The following is an 18,165-nucleotide window of genomic DNA, read 5'->3' as shown; positions in this document are numbered from 1 at the left end:
GGGAGGGTGAGGAATCTAGATTAGCCTAGAATGTCTTTGCATGGAGATGGTCACTCCCCTCCAAACCCACTGAAAATGAGGGATCCCCATGGGTAATGTCTACTTTCCACTCCCACACATATACCTTTTCATTTATGTTTGCACCACTAGGTCAAGAGGTTAATGAAGACACTCTCTAAAAGTTATAGAGAGAATGAGGCCAGGCACGATTATTAGATTTCCATTCAAGTCTGAATATGGGGTCTGAGCCTAGAGAAAACCCCATTTGCTTGAAAATCTTACAATTCTGTCCCCATTTGCTTGGGTATGTCTGAGACTCCTTAGGAAGTTGACAAATGATAACTGCCTACCTTGGAAACCAAACTAGGAATGCAGGGTACACTGTCCAAGGGCTGGATCTCAGAAAGCATACTCCTTCAGTGGGAAGACTCCATATAGTCAAAAGTAAGTGATAGGATAGGACTTCACTGAAGTTCAAACATAGCCTGAAGGTTGGATTTTTTTACTCTTGCATTAGATTTTTCTTTTTCTTACCTTTTTTTTGGATAGTGCTCTTACCCTTTAAAGACCAATGCACATGTGGGAATCCCCCAAAGTAGCTTTAAAAATATTTACTTATTCCATAAGTATATTTACATTGGTAGAAGTAGTTCCTTCCACCAAATTGAGGTATTCCTAGAAAGCTGTTTTTATAGGAAATATAATAAAACATTGTTTTGATTGAGGCATGCCATTTTCCATTAGCACTCTTAAATAGAACTCTGTTCACTCATTTCGAATGAATGACTTGCATGAAAGCAAACTACCTCCAAAGATAAACCAACTGGAAAAGGCACTTTTTTTTTTAAAAAGTTCGTCACAATCACTTCAAAGGATATGCAAAGTAATCATCTGTTTTGACCCAAGAATGGCAGAACTGATTTTGGAGAACTTTGTATCAATAGGCAACACAGATAAAAATGGAAAACTGTGGCTCCTGAAGGCTAACACTGAAAGGAGGCAGGCTAAGGACATCAATTCTACTCAGCATTTATTTTCATTTGAAGATAGTGGAAATCACGTATAAATCATTGACAATACAAGTTCCCCTCGCCTGGCAGTTGTCCACACGAATTGGTCAACTTCTAAGTATAGATGCTGTATTTTTAGTATAAAGACAGGATAACATGACAGTTAACTAGCAACCAAGACCACAAACTACAGTAGATACAAACTCTTGTAATATAAATTAATTGCCATTACAAAAAGGCAACTGCTTTAGCTCATAAGGTACAAAAATTGTTAACTCCATAAATACAATGAAAAGCTAAGAGAAGTAATACATCACAGACTTTTTTTTTCCTATATAGTATTTGAATATGCAAACCAAGACACCTGTGGCACATTACATGGCAAGTAAGAATCTCTCTCTCTCTCTCACTCACACACTCACACACACACACACACACACACACACACACACACACACACACTCTCTCTCTCTCTCTCACTCTCTCTGTCTCTCTCTCTCCCATGTGGATTTCCGAAATATGGCAAATTCTAGAGTTACAGGGACAGGATGCAGCACGGAAGCAGTGAGACAGCAAGCTCAGAACTGCTAGACAAAGAAGGAGCCTTATTGACAGTTGTAAAGCATTAGGCGTCAGACAGAAACTTGTCAAAAACAGCTGTTGTTGGGTACTGATTGATAATGTTTTCATTCTGACGGCTGAGACACTGCAGACAGTCGTAGGTCTGAGAAGAAGCCCAACACTGGTGCACACATGAACACAGTTTCTCTGTCTCTCTCTCATACACACACACACACACACACACACACACACACACACACACAAACACACACACCCCGGGAAGTCATTTAACAGATGGCTTCGGAGCATTAAACCACAGTATCTTAAAAAGACAATATTCTACATTTAATGAACTTACAGGGAAAGCAATCCCTAATGGTCAGATTTATCGCTCTCAGACAGTGGAACCACAACAGGACAAGATGAAACAGGAATTTGAGATCCTGGTCATCGGAATAGAAAGTATGTGCTGCTCAAATATTACACAGTATTAAAAATATTCAAGAACACCTTAGACAAAAAAATTAGGTATCATTTGTTACAGAGCTTTTTTGATCCATTCCATAAAAAAGGTTGAAGAAGTTTTCAAACATTTAAAAGGTGATGATTTCATTAAAATCCACCTATGCTATTAAACCACAAAAACTACATTCAAATAACATGAAGGGTCTGATGTCTGTTTGTCCTCTGGAGCAGGGATGAGGTATTGTGTCGACCTGCCCTATGGTGCCATGTGTGGGGATAGTAAGAACATGTTTTTACTGCTCAGGTGTATTAAGAGGGTTTCTAAAGTTCATCCACTTAAAAAAATATTTATAAGTGCCCAAAGGTCCTAGTCTATATTATGGACCAAAGGCTTAGAGAATTTAATTTTTAAAAGCCCTCCATCCAGAAATCTGTTTTCAGTTTCAGGAGGGCAAAAAGGGATCAAACTCCAGAAAACCAATACATTTCATTCCATTTCGATTCTATAAGTTCAATTAAATGGATTAATTTTTAATTAGTTCAAAAAATTGAAGCTGGGCCAAGAACAAATGCATTAACATTTAGCCCAGAGCAAATTACTGAGGCCAAGTTGTCAACCTCTGAAAATAGAGGTTTATAATAGAAACACTGATAGACCCTCATCTACTGTGGAGAGGCGCTAGCAGACCACTAATATACATTAGCACTTTATGAATGAATGATACAAATGATCCCTTATCTGAAACCTTTGTCACGATTCATGCTAACACAACAACCACTGCCAATTTTACATATGTTTAGTTTGGCTATTCTTAATCATTTCCATTATTTTATTTAAAAAAAAAAGCAAAAACAAACTATTTACTTCATTTCTATCTTCTAAAGATTTCTTAAAAGAAAATAAAAACAACAAAACAACTAACTGATCATTTTGTTGCAGCTTGATTTTATGAAGATTCTCATTCTCTTCATATTAAGAATAATCTAGGCTTGATAGTAATCTGTACATCTTGATAGGAATTTGTGCCTGGATATCCCTGTTCAAACACAAATCTAATGGTCTATGCCTTTAAAGTGGGTGGAGAATGAGACTTCAGTTTTAATCAACCCCAAAAATTACTTACGTTGTCATTAAGTGACACTTCAAAGCCAACCCTGCATGAATAGAGCATTCCTTCCTTATAAGATGATTTATTGGAACTGTTGGTGACCATTCTTAACAGATAGTCCATGAGGGCAGCATCTAAAACTAAATGCCTTCTGATTATGTAGAGGTCCATAAGAAATGCTATGATATACATATTACATATAACACATTTTATAGATCCCCTTTGGAAAATAAGTCAAGGTATTGTGAGTACTTTTGCACCTTCACAAATTATCTGACTCTTATGAACTATAAATCCCATCCATTTCAGCACAAGGCAGGTCATGGAGTTTCTCATAATGACAGAAGGAAGCTACATGAAATGAACAGAATAATTAGTGGTAAATGGAGAACAAGTTCTCTCTCAGTAGTGTGTACTTGAACTTTAATATCAATGATAATTTACCTGACTTACAGAATATTTATTTGAATAGAGAGATGAAACGGAATCTGGAAAACTTGAAGGGAAAAAAAAATGGATTTCAAAGCAGTTAATAGTTTTGATACCAAAATAAAATTAAAACAAGAAACAAACAAGCTAGATACAAGGACCTCCCGAGAATTGGTTTTCTTCTCTAGCTTTCACATTCTTACAGGTTCAGGATCCTTTTCTTCTAACAAATTTATCAGCTGAGCGAAGCTGTCTTTTACTGCATTCATGTTATCTAGTGAGCAGGGTTGCAGAATCCAGCGTTTTCCTCGTGCAAGTGGTTCAAGTTCAAAGTATTTTTTGATCTACAAAAAAAAAAAGTAAACACCTTATTGATAAAAATCCCGTTCTTTCTCATCACAATCATGTGAGAGAGGAGTAAGGTAGGGGTACCCAGGCCATTCTAAGAGGCCGATCAACAGCTGTTCTTATAATATACATTCTATGTTGTGACCCGAGTATATTTTCTTTAGGGGTGAGTGACCTGCTTTGCAAGCCACCATTCTGCCCATCCACTTCACAGCATGGGAGGTCCTATCAAGTCTGAGAAAGAATTGCGAGCACTGACTACACAGGGTCAACTATACCAAAGATGGCAAAAATCCAAATTCAATTCAAAGGAAGCAAACAGCTTCAGAACACTGCACCTTGATGCCTGAGGACACTTGTGACCTACAGTATGACATTGGACAGTTGTGAGGAAGCTATTCAAGACTCAATTAGTTTAACCATAAGTAAATGGCCCCCTATATCTGAAAAACAAATAAAAAGGTCCCCCACTTTTCCCCTCCAAAAATTTCTACCTCCATGACACAAGAGGACACTTAAAAGTAACTCTCACAAGTGGATAATTTCTTCCAGTATTAAAAAAAAAATCATATGCTAGGTTTTTCCTTTCTAAAAAGGCTGGTGATTTTTGTTGCCTATGGGGAAAAAAGGGGGATAGGAGACTGACTTCACAACTGGCACATGGGATCAGGCATCTGCCACCTTTTCATCACTAAAGACATGATTCCCATCACTGCTAAAACATGATCAATAAAACCCCATCACAAGCCAGTGTCTTACTGATGAAGATACTGATTTGGTAGGGTCTTGGTAAAACTGAGTATTACAAACTCGTGGCGCTAGGTAATAGATAAGCTTTTGATTTACAAAATTATTGGTTATTTTTCCTGTGACTTGGGCAAGGTGAAGACCAATGTTTATGAAACCTTTTTTGTTAAATTTCCTCACGTACATTCTATCACACACAGTCTGTCATATTTATGTGGTATTTATATCACGGACAAGGTTTTACATCATGAAAGATAAATACACTGGCAGCCACAGCATTAGATGAAACACTACTCAAAGACATTCCTGGACAGCAAAATCCATTAAATAATGTGTGCCATGGAAAATGTCCAGGGTCTTACCTTCATGAATACCTGATTCAAGAAAGCTGCCACAATTTCATGCTATTTAAAAACGTGATATCAGTCTACATTAATCACTATAATTACACACACTTTGCTAACACCGACATACTAGAAATACATTGTCTGAAAGGTGACTTAATTTGCACACTTTTTGTCTAAATTGGAACATGGGTAGATAGACAAAGGATCTGTGATTTCAATAATAACAGTAACTCATTGGTTGAAATGTTTGTCATCAGTGTAGACCACATTTAAGCTGTGACTTAGTAGGTGAGATGTAAAGAGTTGATTTGTCTAGAGTCACATGGCAAGGTCCTCCTGACATCAATCCCTAAGCTATACACTCTATGAGCCAGGCCAAACTACTTCAACTATGAATATTTATGAGAAATATTTGTTTTCTATACTCATAAAGAAGCTACAATTACATCAACACTTCTCCTATAAACTTTGCAAAGGAAATAATGATAGTAGCTATTTACCTAATAAATTAAAATTTTGAGGGGTCATAAAAATTAGAGACAGGAAGACATTATGGGTAATTTCAGTGTAGCTGAGGGCATCAGCAAAAATTTTTTTTAAAAATGCACAGTAGAAAACAAAGAAAAGGGGGCAGCTAGGTGGCGCAGTGGATAGAGCACTGGCCCTGGAGTCAGGAGGACCTGAGTTCAAATCCAGCCTCAGACACATGATACTTACTAGCTGTGTGACCCTGGGCAAGTCACTTAACCCCAATTGCCTCGCCAAAAAAAAAGTGAAATTATGGGGCAGCTAGGTGGCACAGTGGATAAAGCACCAGCCCTGAAATCAGGAAGACCTGAGTTCAAATCCGGTCTCAGACCAAACACTTGACACGTACTAGCTGCGTGACCTTGGGCAAGTCACTTAACCCTGACTGCCTCACCAAAAAAAAACTAAATAAATGAAAACAAAAAAAAGTGCAGAAAGGGATACAGAACAATTTTATTGCTACCTTGTTAAATTATACACATACTTAGATATGTAAATGTATATATACAGATATATCTTTTAAAAAGGAACTACAGAACAATGATGGTCAATTTCATATAAAAAATTTTTTCTTTGTGTAAGCCTCTCATGTTTTGTCTTCTTTTTATACATACATGATTGAAAGCCACCAAAATGTTATATAAGGAAAGACCTAGCAAGGTTTCAAGGTGAGCCACTTAACAATTAGACTATGTAGCATCTTTGGTTTTGTATAGTGCTAAAGGTTATAATGTATTTGGTGCTAAGTTCACAATAAAAAAAGATTAAATTTAATTTAAAATAAAATAAAATAAATTTAATTTAAAAAAGAATTTAATATTTTAAAAAAGCATCTTAGAAATGTAGTTTCATTTTGAGCTCGGGATGCAATGACATCCAGGGTTGATGGATCAGGGCAATAGTAATGATAAGCTGACATTTATATAGCACTTTAAGAAGTGTAAAACATACCTAATAATTCTCTCATTAGATCTTCCCAAGAACCCTATGAAGTAAATAGTACCATTCCTTATCTTCATTTCCCATTTCACTGATGAGGAAACTGAGTCTTGAAGAGATTAAATGATAACATAGACACTATCAGAAAGCCTTCCAGACTCCAAACTCAGTGCTCCTACCCACCACATTGTTAAATATCACATGTGCACTGCTGTTAAATAGCACATCTTTGCTCCCCAGAGATCAGGTATGGTTCATATTTCTATGAATGTTTATGCCCAAGGAAAACAAACACTGTCTCTGCCCTGTCTTTTTTTAAGGAACCATGTATAATTTATCTTTAAGAAGGTGGCAAAAATGAACTGTTTCCATATCTGCCAACATCCCTACCCATAGAAGAAGCTCATTATTGATCTGATGAAACTGGTAACCAGCAGAAAGACAGAAAAGGGTTTGCAGGAAAGGACAGACTGGGGGAACAAGGCATAAATTTGTTGTGTAAGGCGGTTGATTGTTCTAAATAGGACTGAAGTTTCAATTCATTAGTGTTATTTTTCCAAAGTCTCATAGGATCTGTGCTTAGGAAAAAAAAAAAAGTGAGGCTGGGGAGATTGCATCAGTTGGACCCAAAATGGCTGAAACTTGAACTTATGGTGCAATATAATGTTTGATCAACCAGAACTCATGTCAATAGACATGGTACACATACGCAACTCTAGAGTTTGGATGAGTTTTTACTTGTGACAAATTTACTAACCGCTAGCATGCAGGCCAGTATTTTACATATCATTAATGCTTATTACTTGAAAGGATAAATGAGTTTGATGCTTTAAAAGACCCCTACCATGTTAATAACACTCACCTGGAACAACTTTCTAGAAAATTTTGATTAAATAATAGCTTAAATACATTCTTTTATAGCCAATTCCAGCAAAATTGAGTATCTATTTGGCTGCCTGACTGTAGACATTGAGTACATATAAACTGATAAAGACCAACACTTTGCAAAACTGAACACAAGCTAAAAATCAATGTCTGTCGATGACTCCTGTTGTAAATATTTAAGTTCTGAAAATTCACTAAAGTACGTGTGTATCCATAGTGAGGATTCCAGAAGAAGTTTAGAGAGGTGGTAACCACATGACGTTATATATAAGCAGGAAGTGAGAGCTGCACAAAAACTTTACCCAAAACAAAATTTAGTGTGGCCACCTGATAAAGAAGGCTAATGGTGTTAAGCTGACAAGTAGGGCTGAGTAACTTGAGATTTTTAGACCTCTAACCCAACTGAATGTCCAGCACACACCCCCTACTGGTAGATAACAGCTACTTACTGGCTAAGTACAAATACACCCACATTAATGATACCAATTTCAAAACTAGTCTTGGAACAACAGTAATAACAGAAATTGCAAGCGCATATGTTTGTCACAGAAAAGAGCTTTTCATGACTCTAGGTTTTGTATTTCTGAAAACACTGACTTCAAAACAATTTGAAAAAGATGACGACAGCTGAATCTCAATATTACAATATTCATATTATTTCAAGAAGAAATGAATCCCTGTGCTGAAAGAGCTATTTTTATGAAAGGTAATGCAATGAAAAAAGCAATCTGTCTCTCCCTCTTTCTCCCTCTGTCTCTTACACACACACACACACACACATACACACACACAGCAAAATCCTTTGAGAAAATGAATCTGATCTGACAGTACTTTTTCTTCTGGATTCTTTATCAGATGCTTGAAGTGTCACAGCCAAACTCCTGGAAAATGCTGAAACAAGACAATGATCATTGCACAAGAGCTTCTGGAGACAGGGCTTCTGGGAATTACATCAGAGTACAGCTGTCTGGCATACCTGTGGCTATACGGCTATTTGGGGGATACCCACATAGTGGGTATTTGTTAGGAAGCAGCTTTGTCTCCAACCCACACACAGGAAAAAAAAAAACATTCATAAGCAGGCTACCAAATATTTTTGTTCTGCCATGAGGGCTCTCTTCAGTAACACAAAAGTATGAGATAATTTGCATGACTACATTCTGTTTTTTATATATTGTCCTTAATCGTAAGGTCTTAATGCAATAGGCACCAACCGACACCATCTCATTGTAGCTCATGTTTGGAGCAGCTGTTATAACTGTGACACATTACATAGCAGAACCAAAGTAGTCACTTTGTAGTAGGTTTTTTTTTTTAATGCTTCTGTGAGAAAACAAATAATGAAAATAGTCTTTTTTCTCAACAAGGATACCTCATTTAGTTGCAAAGATACTACCTTACTTTTATGCCTCCCTGCCTATTTCAGATTCCTAATTCACATGAATCTACTGAATATGATCAATTATACATATATATGTACATACATATATATCAGTTATGGAAACTGAAATACTTTCTGGACGAAGAGACAGAGAAAGTACTAGATGTGGCAAGTGTTGAACGGAATTATAAAAAAAGAAACTGATCATATCTTACGAGACAGGAAGTAACCATTCACAGTATAGATAACAGACACTGCATCTGATTGTAACATTTCTAATTCAACCTGTTTAAAGAAGCAATTGTCTCCAGAAAATAGGAAAGGGACAAAAGTAAAGACACTGACTCACTTCCACTTCTTAGAGAAATTTAACCAACAAACAATGCTAATCAATAGAAGGCAGTAAGAAACCAGAAACTACCTCAGTGAAAAAATAATCTCCTTGCCAGCAGATAAACACTAATTTAGAGTTCACGATCACTTGCAAAACCTTACAGATGGAAAGCTATGAGTAATATAATATCATGGAAGAGTAAAAAGGGAAGAAGAGGGCGATGAATCTGCTTTATTAGCCCAACAATCAGCTAAGTCAGATCATTCTAAATGAAATCAAATGAGGATAGATATGAAATGGCATAGATTTGCCAGTGTTTATTTTTAATAGTGATCTATTTTCCCTGATGATAGTAGAAGAGCAAAATCAGAATTCCACTTCAGTAGAGGACATGGTATTTGACATTTGAGAACAGGCAAAAGAGAGAAGATGAATTTGACAAAATACATACTAGTTTCTAGAATTTAGAGGTAACAATTCTTAGACATTCATGAATTGATTCTCAATATAATGGGAAAGGGAATAAGCATTTATATAGTGCCTACAAAGTATCAGACCCTGTACTAAGGACTTTACAAATATTATCTCATTTGATCCTCACAACCACCCTGAGAGGCAAGTGCTATTATTATCCCCATTTTACAGCTGGCAAAACTTAGAGGTTAAGTGATTTGCCCAGTGTCACAGAGCTAGTAAGTTTCTGAAGCTGGATTTGAACTTAGGTCTACCCGATTCCAGTACCACTGCTCTATCCACTTTGCCACCAGCTGCTTCTAACTCAAAGATAAGAAAAAAAAAAATAAAGAAAAGAGGTCATCAGGACTGGGAAAAAAAAGATAGGGACAACCTCTGTGATACTAGTAATTTCTGAGATTATAATAAAAAGAATGAGGAAAGTCTTCAGTGGTTTGGGGAAGAGGGATATGCTACAGAGGAGTTATGGAAAAAGATGGGCAAGAATCAGAAAATCATTATGCTACAACACAATGATCCTAGTACACTAAATCTTATCATTGATTGACAAGAAAAAGAATGGAATTCTTAAGAAGTGGGACCAAATCTTCTTAACTAATTTAAGTGACTGCATTTTGTTCATTTTGTTGTTTCTTACCTGAAATCTATTCATGGTAGGAATGGGGCTGATCAAAAGCTGATGAACTGGGTCCAGGGAGATGATATTGACAGGGTGGTTGAGTCAGCAAGTCAAAGAAAGAAATGCAGGGCCTCTGGAATGGGTGGGGGGGGCACATCTAAATCCTGGATCTCCAACCATATCCACTTCTCTCTGGCACAAGGTCAATAGAAATTCTGGGTCCTCATCAGTGGCCCCTCAGGCATTTGAAATATCTGTGGCCCTCCAGTAGGCCTAAGTCTCAGCAGTCCCTAAGCCAAAATTCTCATTTACTTGGCTGTATGATCTTTGACAAGTTACTTCCCTACTCTAAATGGGTCTCAGTTCCTCTACTGTAAAATGAAGGGCTGGATTAGATGACCTCTTAGGTCCCTTAACATCCTTGGATTTGGGGATTCTGACAAGGTTTTAAACTGCTTGGTCAATCCACTAATTTCTTGGTCCTTGGCTGTGATATGTTTAGCATAAAGAAAAGCAGTCAATTAAAAAAGAGGACTATTTGGAATTTAAATAAGTCATAAGAAAGAACAATTCAAATAGGATGAGGGGAACGGGAAAAAGAAAACCTTTTAGAAACAAAGAAATCCTTGAGATTGTCTCTTCGCCCCCAGAAAAAGTGATCTGTTTTTCTAATATAATCTGGGCAGAAAAGTGAAGGACTCTGAACATACTGAAGGACGTAATGTTGAAGGTCATCTACATGACTGGGGTGGGGCAATAAAAAAGAGTTTTGGTAATGGAGTTAAATAAATTAAAGTGAAAAACTAGAGAAGTCAATAGAGATTGTAGACTATAGGTACAAATGAAAGAAAAGCACATGGGATCTAAAAAGAGGAAGAAGTGAGCATATTAAAACCATTACTGATTTGAGACACAATGCAGATAGCCATTCAACCTTGTGCATTTCCCCCTTGTTAATCACCTCCTTAGGTGTAAGGTGTAAGGCAGTTGCACACTGGAAATACAAAGAGAGAAATTCAACAGTCCCTACCTTCAAAGAGCTTGCATTTTACCGGGGCAAGGGTAGAATTCCACTGTACTTTAAATACAAACTTCCTCTCAAAGTTTACAAAGTTTTTATTTTTCCAAATACCAGACAAAGAGTCCTCATTCAGATTTAGTTCATCTTGGTTGTGAGCTTCCTTATAAAACTGTAGTCATCGTTTAATTACAAGAAAGATGATTGAAATACAGCCAAAGAGGATGAGAAATTTATCCCTTGGCTCCAATTAAGTAGATGTTAAGTGAGAATGAATGGAGTGAAGAACGTCCAAGGCTGCGATTTCGTGAGCTCCTTCCTATTCCTGTTAACCCAGAAAGAACTTTCACAAATGGGGCTACTCCCCCTCAGATTGTTGCCTCCTTTTACACAAGGCAGGAGATACTCTCTACTTGCACTTGGGAATGCATGGAAATGGGGACAGCCTTTGGAATAAAAATACAATTTTGCAATTTTTCCAAGGATTTTTCCCCCAAAACTTTTAAAGTTTTGCTGTCTTATTCACAAGATCACTGGGAATCCTATCTTGGTAACCTTCACCAAAGTAAGCAAGAACTTTGCCCACCTTGGGACTCTGGGACTGGGCCTGTAGAAAGGAGATAAAGTGCCCCAGCATCATTAAGATTCCTTAGAGTACATTTTTGGCAGCTTGTTCAAAGAAAGGTTAGGATAGAGAGAGGGGTAACAGCTGTTCCCCTTCTCCTTGTATGGACTGTAGAATTTTGAAATACTTAGAAAGGTACTAAATATGTCATAAAATATAAAAACAAATAATGAAACTAAAATCAAGTAATGATATTGGACGAACAGCATACTTCATTCACTGAAAACACATTTTATTTCCAAATAAACTTTGTCATACTCCTGAACAGGCAATAAACATAGGATGGTTTGTATTTTACTAAGCAGCAATAAGGATTGTTTAATTACCATTTTATGTTATCTAGTCCTGCAATATTACTTTATAGGAGATGTCTAGGAATCGCTGATTGTGATTACCAATAACGTTTTTTTTTTAAAGCTCAAATTTGAATATATAGTCTATAGTCAGGTAGCCTAAGATACAAATTGTAGAAGAAACTGCAAAAAACCCAACCCAAAACAAAACAAAACAAACTGCAAAAAAGCCTCCTGAACAATGAAGGATTGAGTAGCAGTTTGCTTCTAGTTTTTGAAAATCTCAAGAGCTCTTAAAAGCTAAAACCTCTGGAAAGAGGTTATACTTGATTAAGCTTCCATTATAAAATGGAGATGGCAGAGATAGACTTCTATGCATCAAGTTATCCAAACACCTTTACCTCAGTTTTATTCAGATTAGAGTCTAGGCTGAAGAGCCTTTCACAGGCTGCCAAACTTAAGACAGTGAGTCAATGAGCATTTTTTAAGCATTTACTATGTGCCAGGCACTGTGCTAAACAGAAATGCACCAGTCAACACTAAAAAACTCAACAGAACAAATGTGGGCATCTGTGAAGATCTGTAAAGGTTGTTTAGGATTTTCCTTAAGAAGCAAAACCAAAACCAAAACCCAAACAATCCTTATTAGCTCAGAATGCTAAGGCTAATGGGGAAACTTTCTGCTTTGTCAAAAAGTGAAAGAAATATTTTTTATAAAAATTAAATTAAACTGCAGCTAGCTTGACTTTGACACACTTAAGAAATATAACATTGGTGGAAGGCAATGAGTTAATCTCTTCCTTTCCAACTTGAACATTTGATGGGCTATGACTGACCCTAGCCATCATTTACATAGCTTGTTTTTCTTTCTTTTTTCCTTTTTTTTGGGGGGGGAGGGGGCAATTGGGGTTAAGTGACTTGCCCAGGGTCACACAGCTAGCAAGTGTCTGAGACCATATTTGAACTCAGGTCCTTCTGACTCCAGGCCCAGTACTCTATCCACTGTGCCACATAGCTGCCCCTACACAGCTTGTTTTTCAAGAGTAAAGTAACACTTGCCTGTCATGGAACATCTTTTGGTAAGGCCACTTATCTCAAATCATTCTTCCTTTGCATAGTGAAAGAAAATAGCACACTCTCCCTCAGAATGTCAAAGTAGAATGACTCAATTTCAGAATGGTGACAAAGGAATTTTGGTTGCAGAATCTAGATTTTGGAATTATGTTCCCTCCTGCTAATTGGCAAATTCAGAAGTACAGTACAAAATATATTTCTTCTTTCCAATCACTGTGCATTAAGGATAGGATTCCTTTTCACATCCTTTAAAACATTTACACAGGGCCTGGCTTCAGGATCTTTATTTTGCTGGGGGTACCCTTCCATAGGGATGGCTCCCAATCTAATGCAAGGGCAGAAGTGGCCAATGAGGGCCTAGTCCTTAGAGAAAAAACTGGATCCTCACTGGTGAACCCTTTTCCCTCTTGAATTTCACATGGTAACCAGAAACATCAGTGCCCTCTCACTTCTAAATATATTTTTTAAAAATCATAATATAAGGAAATACCAGTGAAGGATATATAAAAAATGGTACATGTACACAAATGTGCATGTATATTTGGCAATATACACTCTCTGCTCCATTTTCGATAATTTCCTCCTTTGATTCCCTATACAGCTCTTCCACGCTAATTTTCATTTCCATCTTTGCTCCTGCTTTCCTCTCATCTGAAATATTACTTTTCATTCCTCCATCTATATAAATACTGCCCATTCTTCCTCAAATTCTGTCTTCTACATGAAGACTTAGGATTATAGAATGGACTGCCTGAGCTGGAAAGGACCTTAGACACAGAACAACACTTCTCCTAAGGATACCACCCATTGCTTAAAAGCAGTAAGTGCCCAGGTACATTGGCTACCCCTACTCAGGAACTGAGAAGGCTCCTCTCCATAGAAACCCAGAGGCAAGGGGCAGGGGCCTCTTGCCTCCAGTATTTGCTGACAGTTGGGTGCACTTTTTTCTGGTTGTATAAGGAGAGGAGCCTCTTCTATTAGAAGGCAGCTACTCCTGTGTATCGGATTTTAGCCAGGAGAACCTCAGTAGAAAGAACATGAAACTGAAAAACAAAAGGCCTGGGTTTCAATCCTGCTCTGCCAGTAACTACACTTAACCTCAGTGTCTGTTTTCAGTTTCCTGATTTGTAAAAATAAGGGTGTTAGATGAGATACTTAATTTCCCCCCCCAAATGCCTTAAACATGTTTTTACTGATATGTTTTATTTCTGTATCACATTCAGTTTTGAATATATCCTCCTCCACTCCCCAATGGGTCACTTCTTACAACAAAGTATAAATGAGAAAAAGGCAATTCAGTAAAAGAGGCACATCAGTTGAGTCTGATAGTATATGCAATAATCCAGACCTGTAGTCTTCTACTTCTGAAAAGAAGTGAGGGAAGTGTTCTCTCAGTTATTCTGTAGAGTCAAACTTGGTCACAATAACTGTACAGCACTCAATCTCATTTTCTTATTCTTTCCATTAACATTGTTATAGTCATTATGTATATAATCTTCCAGGTTCTGCTAACTATACTCTGCATCAGTTCATGTGAATCTTCCCATGCTTCTCTGTATTCATTATAGTCATTCTTTCTTTTTGTGCCTCTTTTACCAAGCTGATAATTGTCCTTTCACAATTTTCCTTTGCTTTCATTCTTTATCTAATTTTCTTCTACCACTCTTATCTGATTTCAAGAATAATTTTTTTTTTACCTTTTCCAGGAACTCTTGTTGGGCTTGTGTCCAATTCAGCACCCCGCCCCCCACACTTCCCCTGGCTTTGCTTGTAGCTGTTTTAACTTCATTGTCTCTTTCTAAATTTTCATCTTGATTTTTCCTGTCAACACAGTAGCTTCTATGGTCAGGCTCTTTTTTTTTTGTTTGCTCATTTTTTCTACTCTTATTTCTTGATTTGGAACTTTATGCTAATATTTGGCTTTGTTCCCAGTCTGGGGAGGGGAAGGGCATTGTCTCAAGCTTCAGACTTTTTCTGTACTTCTGTTTTCAGAGCTTTCTTTGGCTCAAAAGCTCCCAAAGCTGGTGCTTCTTCTATCACTACAACCTACTTCCACTATTGGTGTTTCATCCATGTGGGCCCCAGGCTAGCCTCCTCCCTGTGTCATACATTCCTCTTTCTGACCTATGTTGTCTTGGACTGAAATAACATCTCACTCTGACCTTTTGTTGGCTCTGCCACTCCAGAATTAAACTTGAGGCGTTATTTTCAAGTTGTCTGGAAAAGAATGATGGGAGAGCTTGGCTGAGTGCTAGCGCTATTCTGTCATTTTGGCTCTGCCTCCACCCCATCCCTCACTGCTATTATAGAAAATCAATATTCTGTTACATTCATAGACGAAAATTTATTTGGCCACTTCCCAAACAATAGGCCCGGCTTTTGTTTCTAGTATTTTTGTTTGTTTTTGCCACTACTGCTGCAAGGAATGTTTTAATGTATATGGGATCTGTTTTTAATCTTCTTGGGAGTTTACACCCAGGTATAACATCTGTGGGTCAAAGGGCACGAGAAGTTTAACATTTTAGTCCCTTTTTTAAATGCATAGATTAGATGGTCTCTAAGGTCCCTTTCAGTTCTCAGATTCTTTAAAACTATGAGATCATCTAGTCCAAACCCCTCATCTTAAAAATAAGGAAAAGGAGACCAGAGATGTAGAGTATTTTACCTAAGGTTACACAGGCAACACTAGTTATTTTACTTAACCTGATTGAGTTAAAATTGGTAAGTCACTTTATCTCTGGGCCTCAGTTTCCTCATAGGTAAAAATGAGGGAACTGTGCGAGATGTTCCCCAAGATCTTATCTATAATCCTATGATTCTGTTAGTGGCAAAGCTGGAACATGGGTCCTCTGACAACAAATCCAGCGCTCTTTCTACTACTACACCATGTAAGTCTGGTACTTCATTGCTCTCTAAGGATTTATTATGAATTCATCTTATCTCTACTACTCAATGATCAGCTCAAGAATTGGGTTTTTTTTTGTTGTTGCTGCTGTTGTTTTTTAACATCTGCCTTCCTTTCAAGTTCCTTTGGCACTGGTCAGGACAAAGAAAACACTCAATGCTGTTTACTGACATGGACTCAACCAATACTAGAAAAAGCTATAAATTACATACTATATAGCATATTTATATCCTATATAGGAAAAGGTGAATGAGGAGGAAGTTAGTTATGGGATCTAAATGTTAGAAAGAAGTAACAATCCCTTTCTAATTAGTTGATGAAGGCTTCGTGGAGAAAGTGATATGTCAATAACTATTTAAATATTATAGACCTTATTTATGATTACACTGTGACACTGATAACTATAGGCAGATAGGATGAGTAATTTTGAAAATAAAATAATTACCTATTTATCAATGTGTTGGTGTCTCTACGCCATTTTTTCAGTCATTTTTCAGTCATGTCTGACTCTTTGTGACGCCTTTTGGGATTTTCTTGGCAAAGAGACTGGAGTGGTTTGCCATTTCCTTCTCTAGTTCAATTTGATAGATGAAGAAACTGAAGTAAACAGGGTTACGTGATTTGCCCAAGGTCACACAGCTAGTAAGCGTCAGAGGCCAGATTTGAACTTAGGAAGTTGAGTTTTCTTAACTTCAGGCCTGGCACTCTGCACCATCCAGCTGCCCCTCTATGCCATATACATCACAAACAAGCATTTATAAAGCACCATTGATAGCCAAGCAATGTGCTAGAGATACAAGGCAAAAAAGAGGAGCATCCTTGCCCTCAAGATCTTCTATTCTATTGGAGGAAACATAGGTACACATATAAGTAAATGTCAAATAAATGCAAACAAGTTCTAGGTCGCTTCACAGGGAAGGAAGCAGGGAGTGCCAAGAAGGCAAGGAGAAGAGGGAGCAAAAGGACAATCTAGCTCTGGAGCCAGGTGATAGATGAAAAGGTATTTAGCCAGGAGGTGGAAGATCATATATGGGACGAACAAGTGGGTCAGTGCAGCTGGAATGGAGAGTAATGTGGGAAAGGAAGTAACGTGGAGTAAGTCTGGAAAAGGTAGCTTGGAACCAGACAGTGAAGGGTTGAGGGTTTTCAATGTCAAATTGAGAAGTCTGTATTTCATTCCAGATACACCAGGGAGTCCCTGGAGCAGGAAAAGGACGTGGTTAGACCTGTGCTTTTAGAATGTCAAATTTGGCAGGTTGGTGAAAACTGGATTGGAATGCAATGAGACTAAAGGCTGGGAGACTCTGGAAGGCTACTGCAATAGTCCAGGCGCAGGAGTCAAACCACAGCGGTGGCCACACAGAAAGAAGGGGGCACATGCAAGAGATTTTGTGAAAGGAGAGCAATTGAGTTGAAATGATGGGGTATGGGAGGCTGACATACTCTTAAGTTATTCCTGGGTGCTGGAAGGATGGTAGTATCCTCAACACAAATAGAGAAGTGAGGAAGAGGAGTGGGTTTGGGAGGAAAGATATTGAGGCTTGTTTCAGATATCTTGAATTCAACATGCCTATGGCACATCCTGTTGAACATGCCCCAGGGCAGTTGGTAATGTGGTACCAGAGCTCAGAAGAAAGACTTGGGCTGGATATATAGCCCTGGCAATCACCTGCACAGAGATAATAACTGAATATGAGCTGAAGGAGGGAGAATGTAGAGAGAAAGGAAAAGGGCACCCAAGATGGAGCCTTAGGTACACCCACAGTTGGGGGGTGGGGAGGGAGTGTGATGATGATCCAGCCAAGATGACTAAGAACATGGAAAAAGGAGTCTCTTTAGAACTCTCAACACCCAAAGCATATTTATGTTGTATGTTGTTCCTTTAATCCAAACATTTAAACAAAACATTCAGTTCTTATTTCAGAAGACAAAAAGCACTTATGTGCAAAATCACCACAACAATGACGATGACAATAACAAAAGCTACACAACCGCATTTGTCTTTACATGAAAGTGTAGATGTCAGATTGTTCCCAATAAGATCTAGGACATATCTTTTACAGGCACAGGGTAT

The 18,165-nt window shown here is 37.7% G+C and overlaps 1 protein-coding gene across 7 annotated transcripts in view; it reads right to left on the bottom strand.

The window, feature by feature from the left end:
• Positions 1-1,009: 1,009 nt before the first annotated feature.
• The window catches only part of ARL15 (ADP ribosylation factor like GTPase 15), a 483,734-nt gene continuing 466,578 nt past the window's right edge, over positions 1,010-18,165 (bottom strand). For all 7 annotated transcript variants that reach the window (XM_027863576.1, XM_027863578.1, XM_027863579.1 and 4 more), the window contains one exon: positions 1,010-3,918. In XM_027863576.1, coding sequence (XP_027719377.1) covers positions 3,766-3,918 — 153 coding nt within the window. In that variant the 3' untranslated portion in view covers positions 1,010-3,765. The remainder of the gene's footprint in view (positions 3,919-18,165) is intronic.

Source organism: Vombatus ursinus, unplaced genomic scaffold, assembly GCF_900497805.2.
Source record: "Vombatus ursinus unplaced genomic scaffold, bare-nosed wombat genome assembly UNPS02014772.1, whole genome shotgun sequence".
Taxonomy (NCBI): domain Eukaryota; kingdom Metazoa; phylum Chordata; class Mammalia; order Diprotodontia; family Vombatidae; genus Vombatus; species Vombatus ursinus.
Note: the sequence above shows the minus strand (reverse complement) of the source record. Positions and strands in the feature narration are given on the sequence as shown.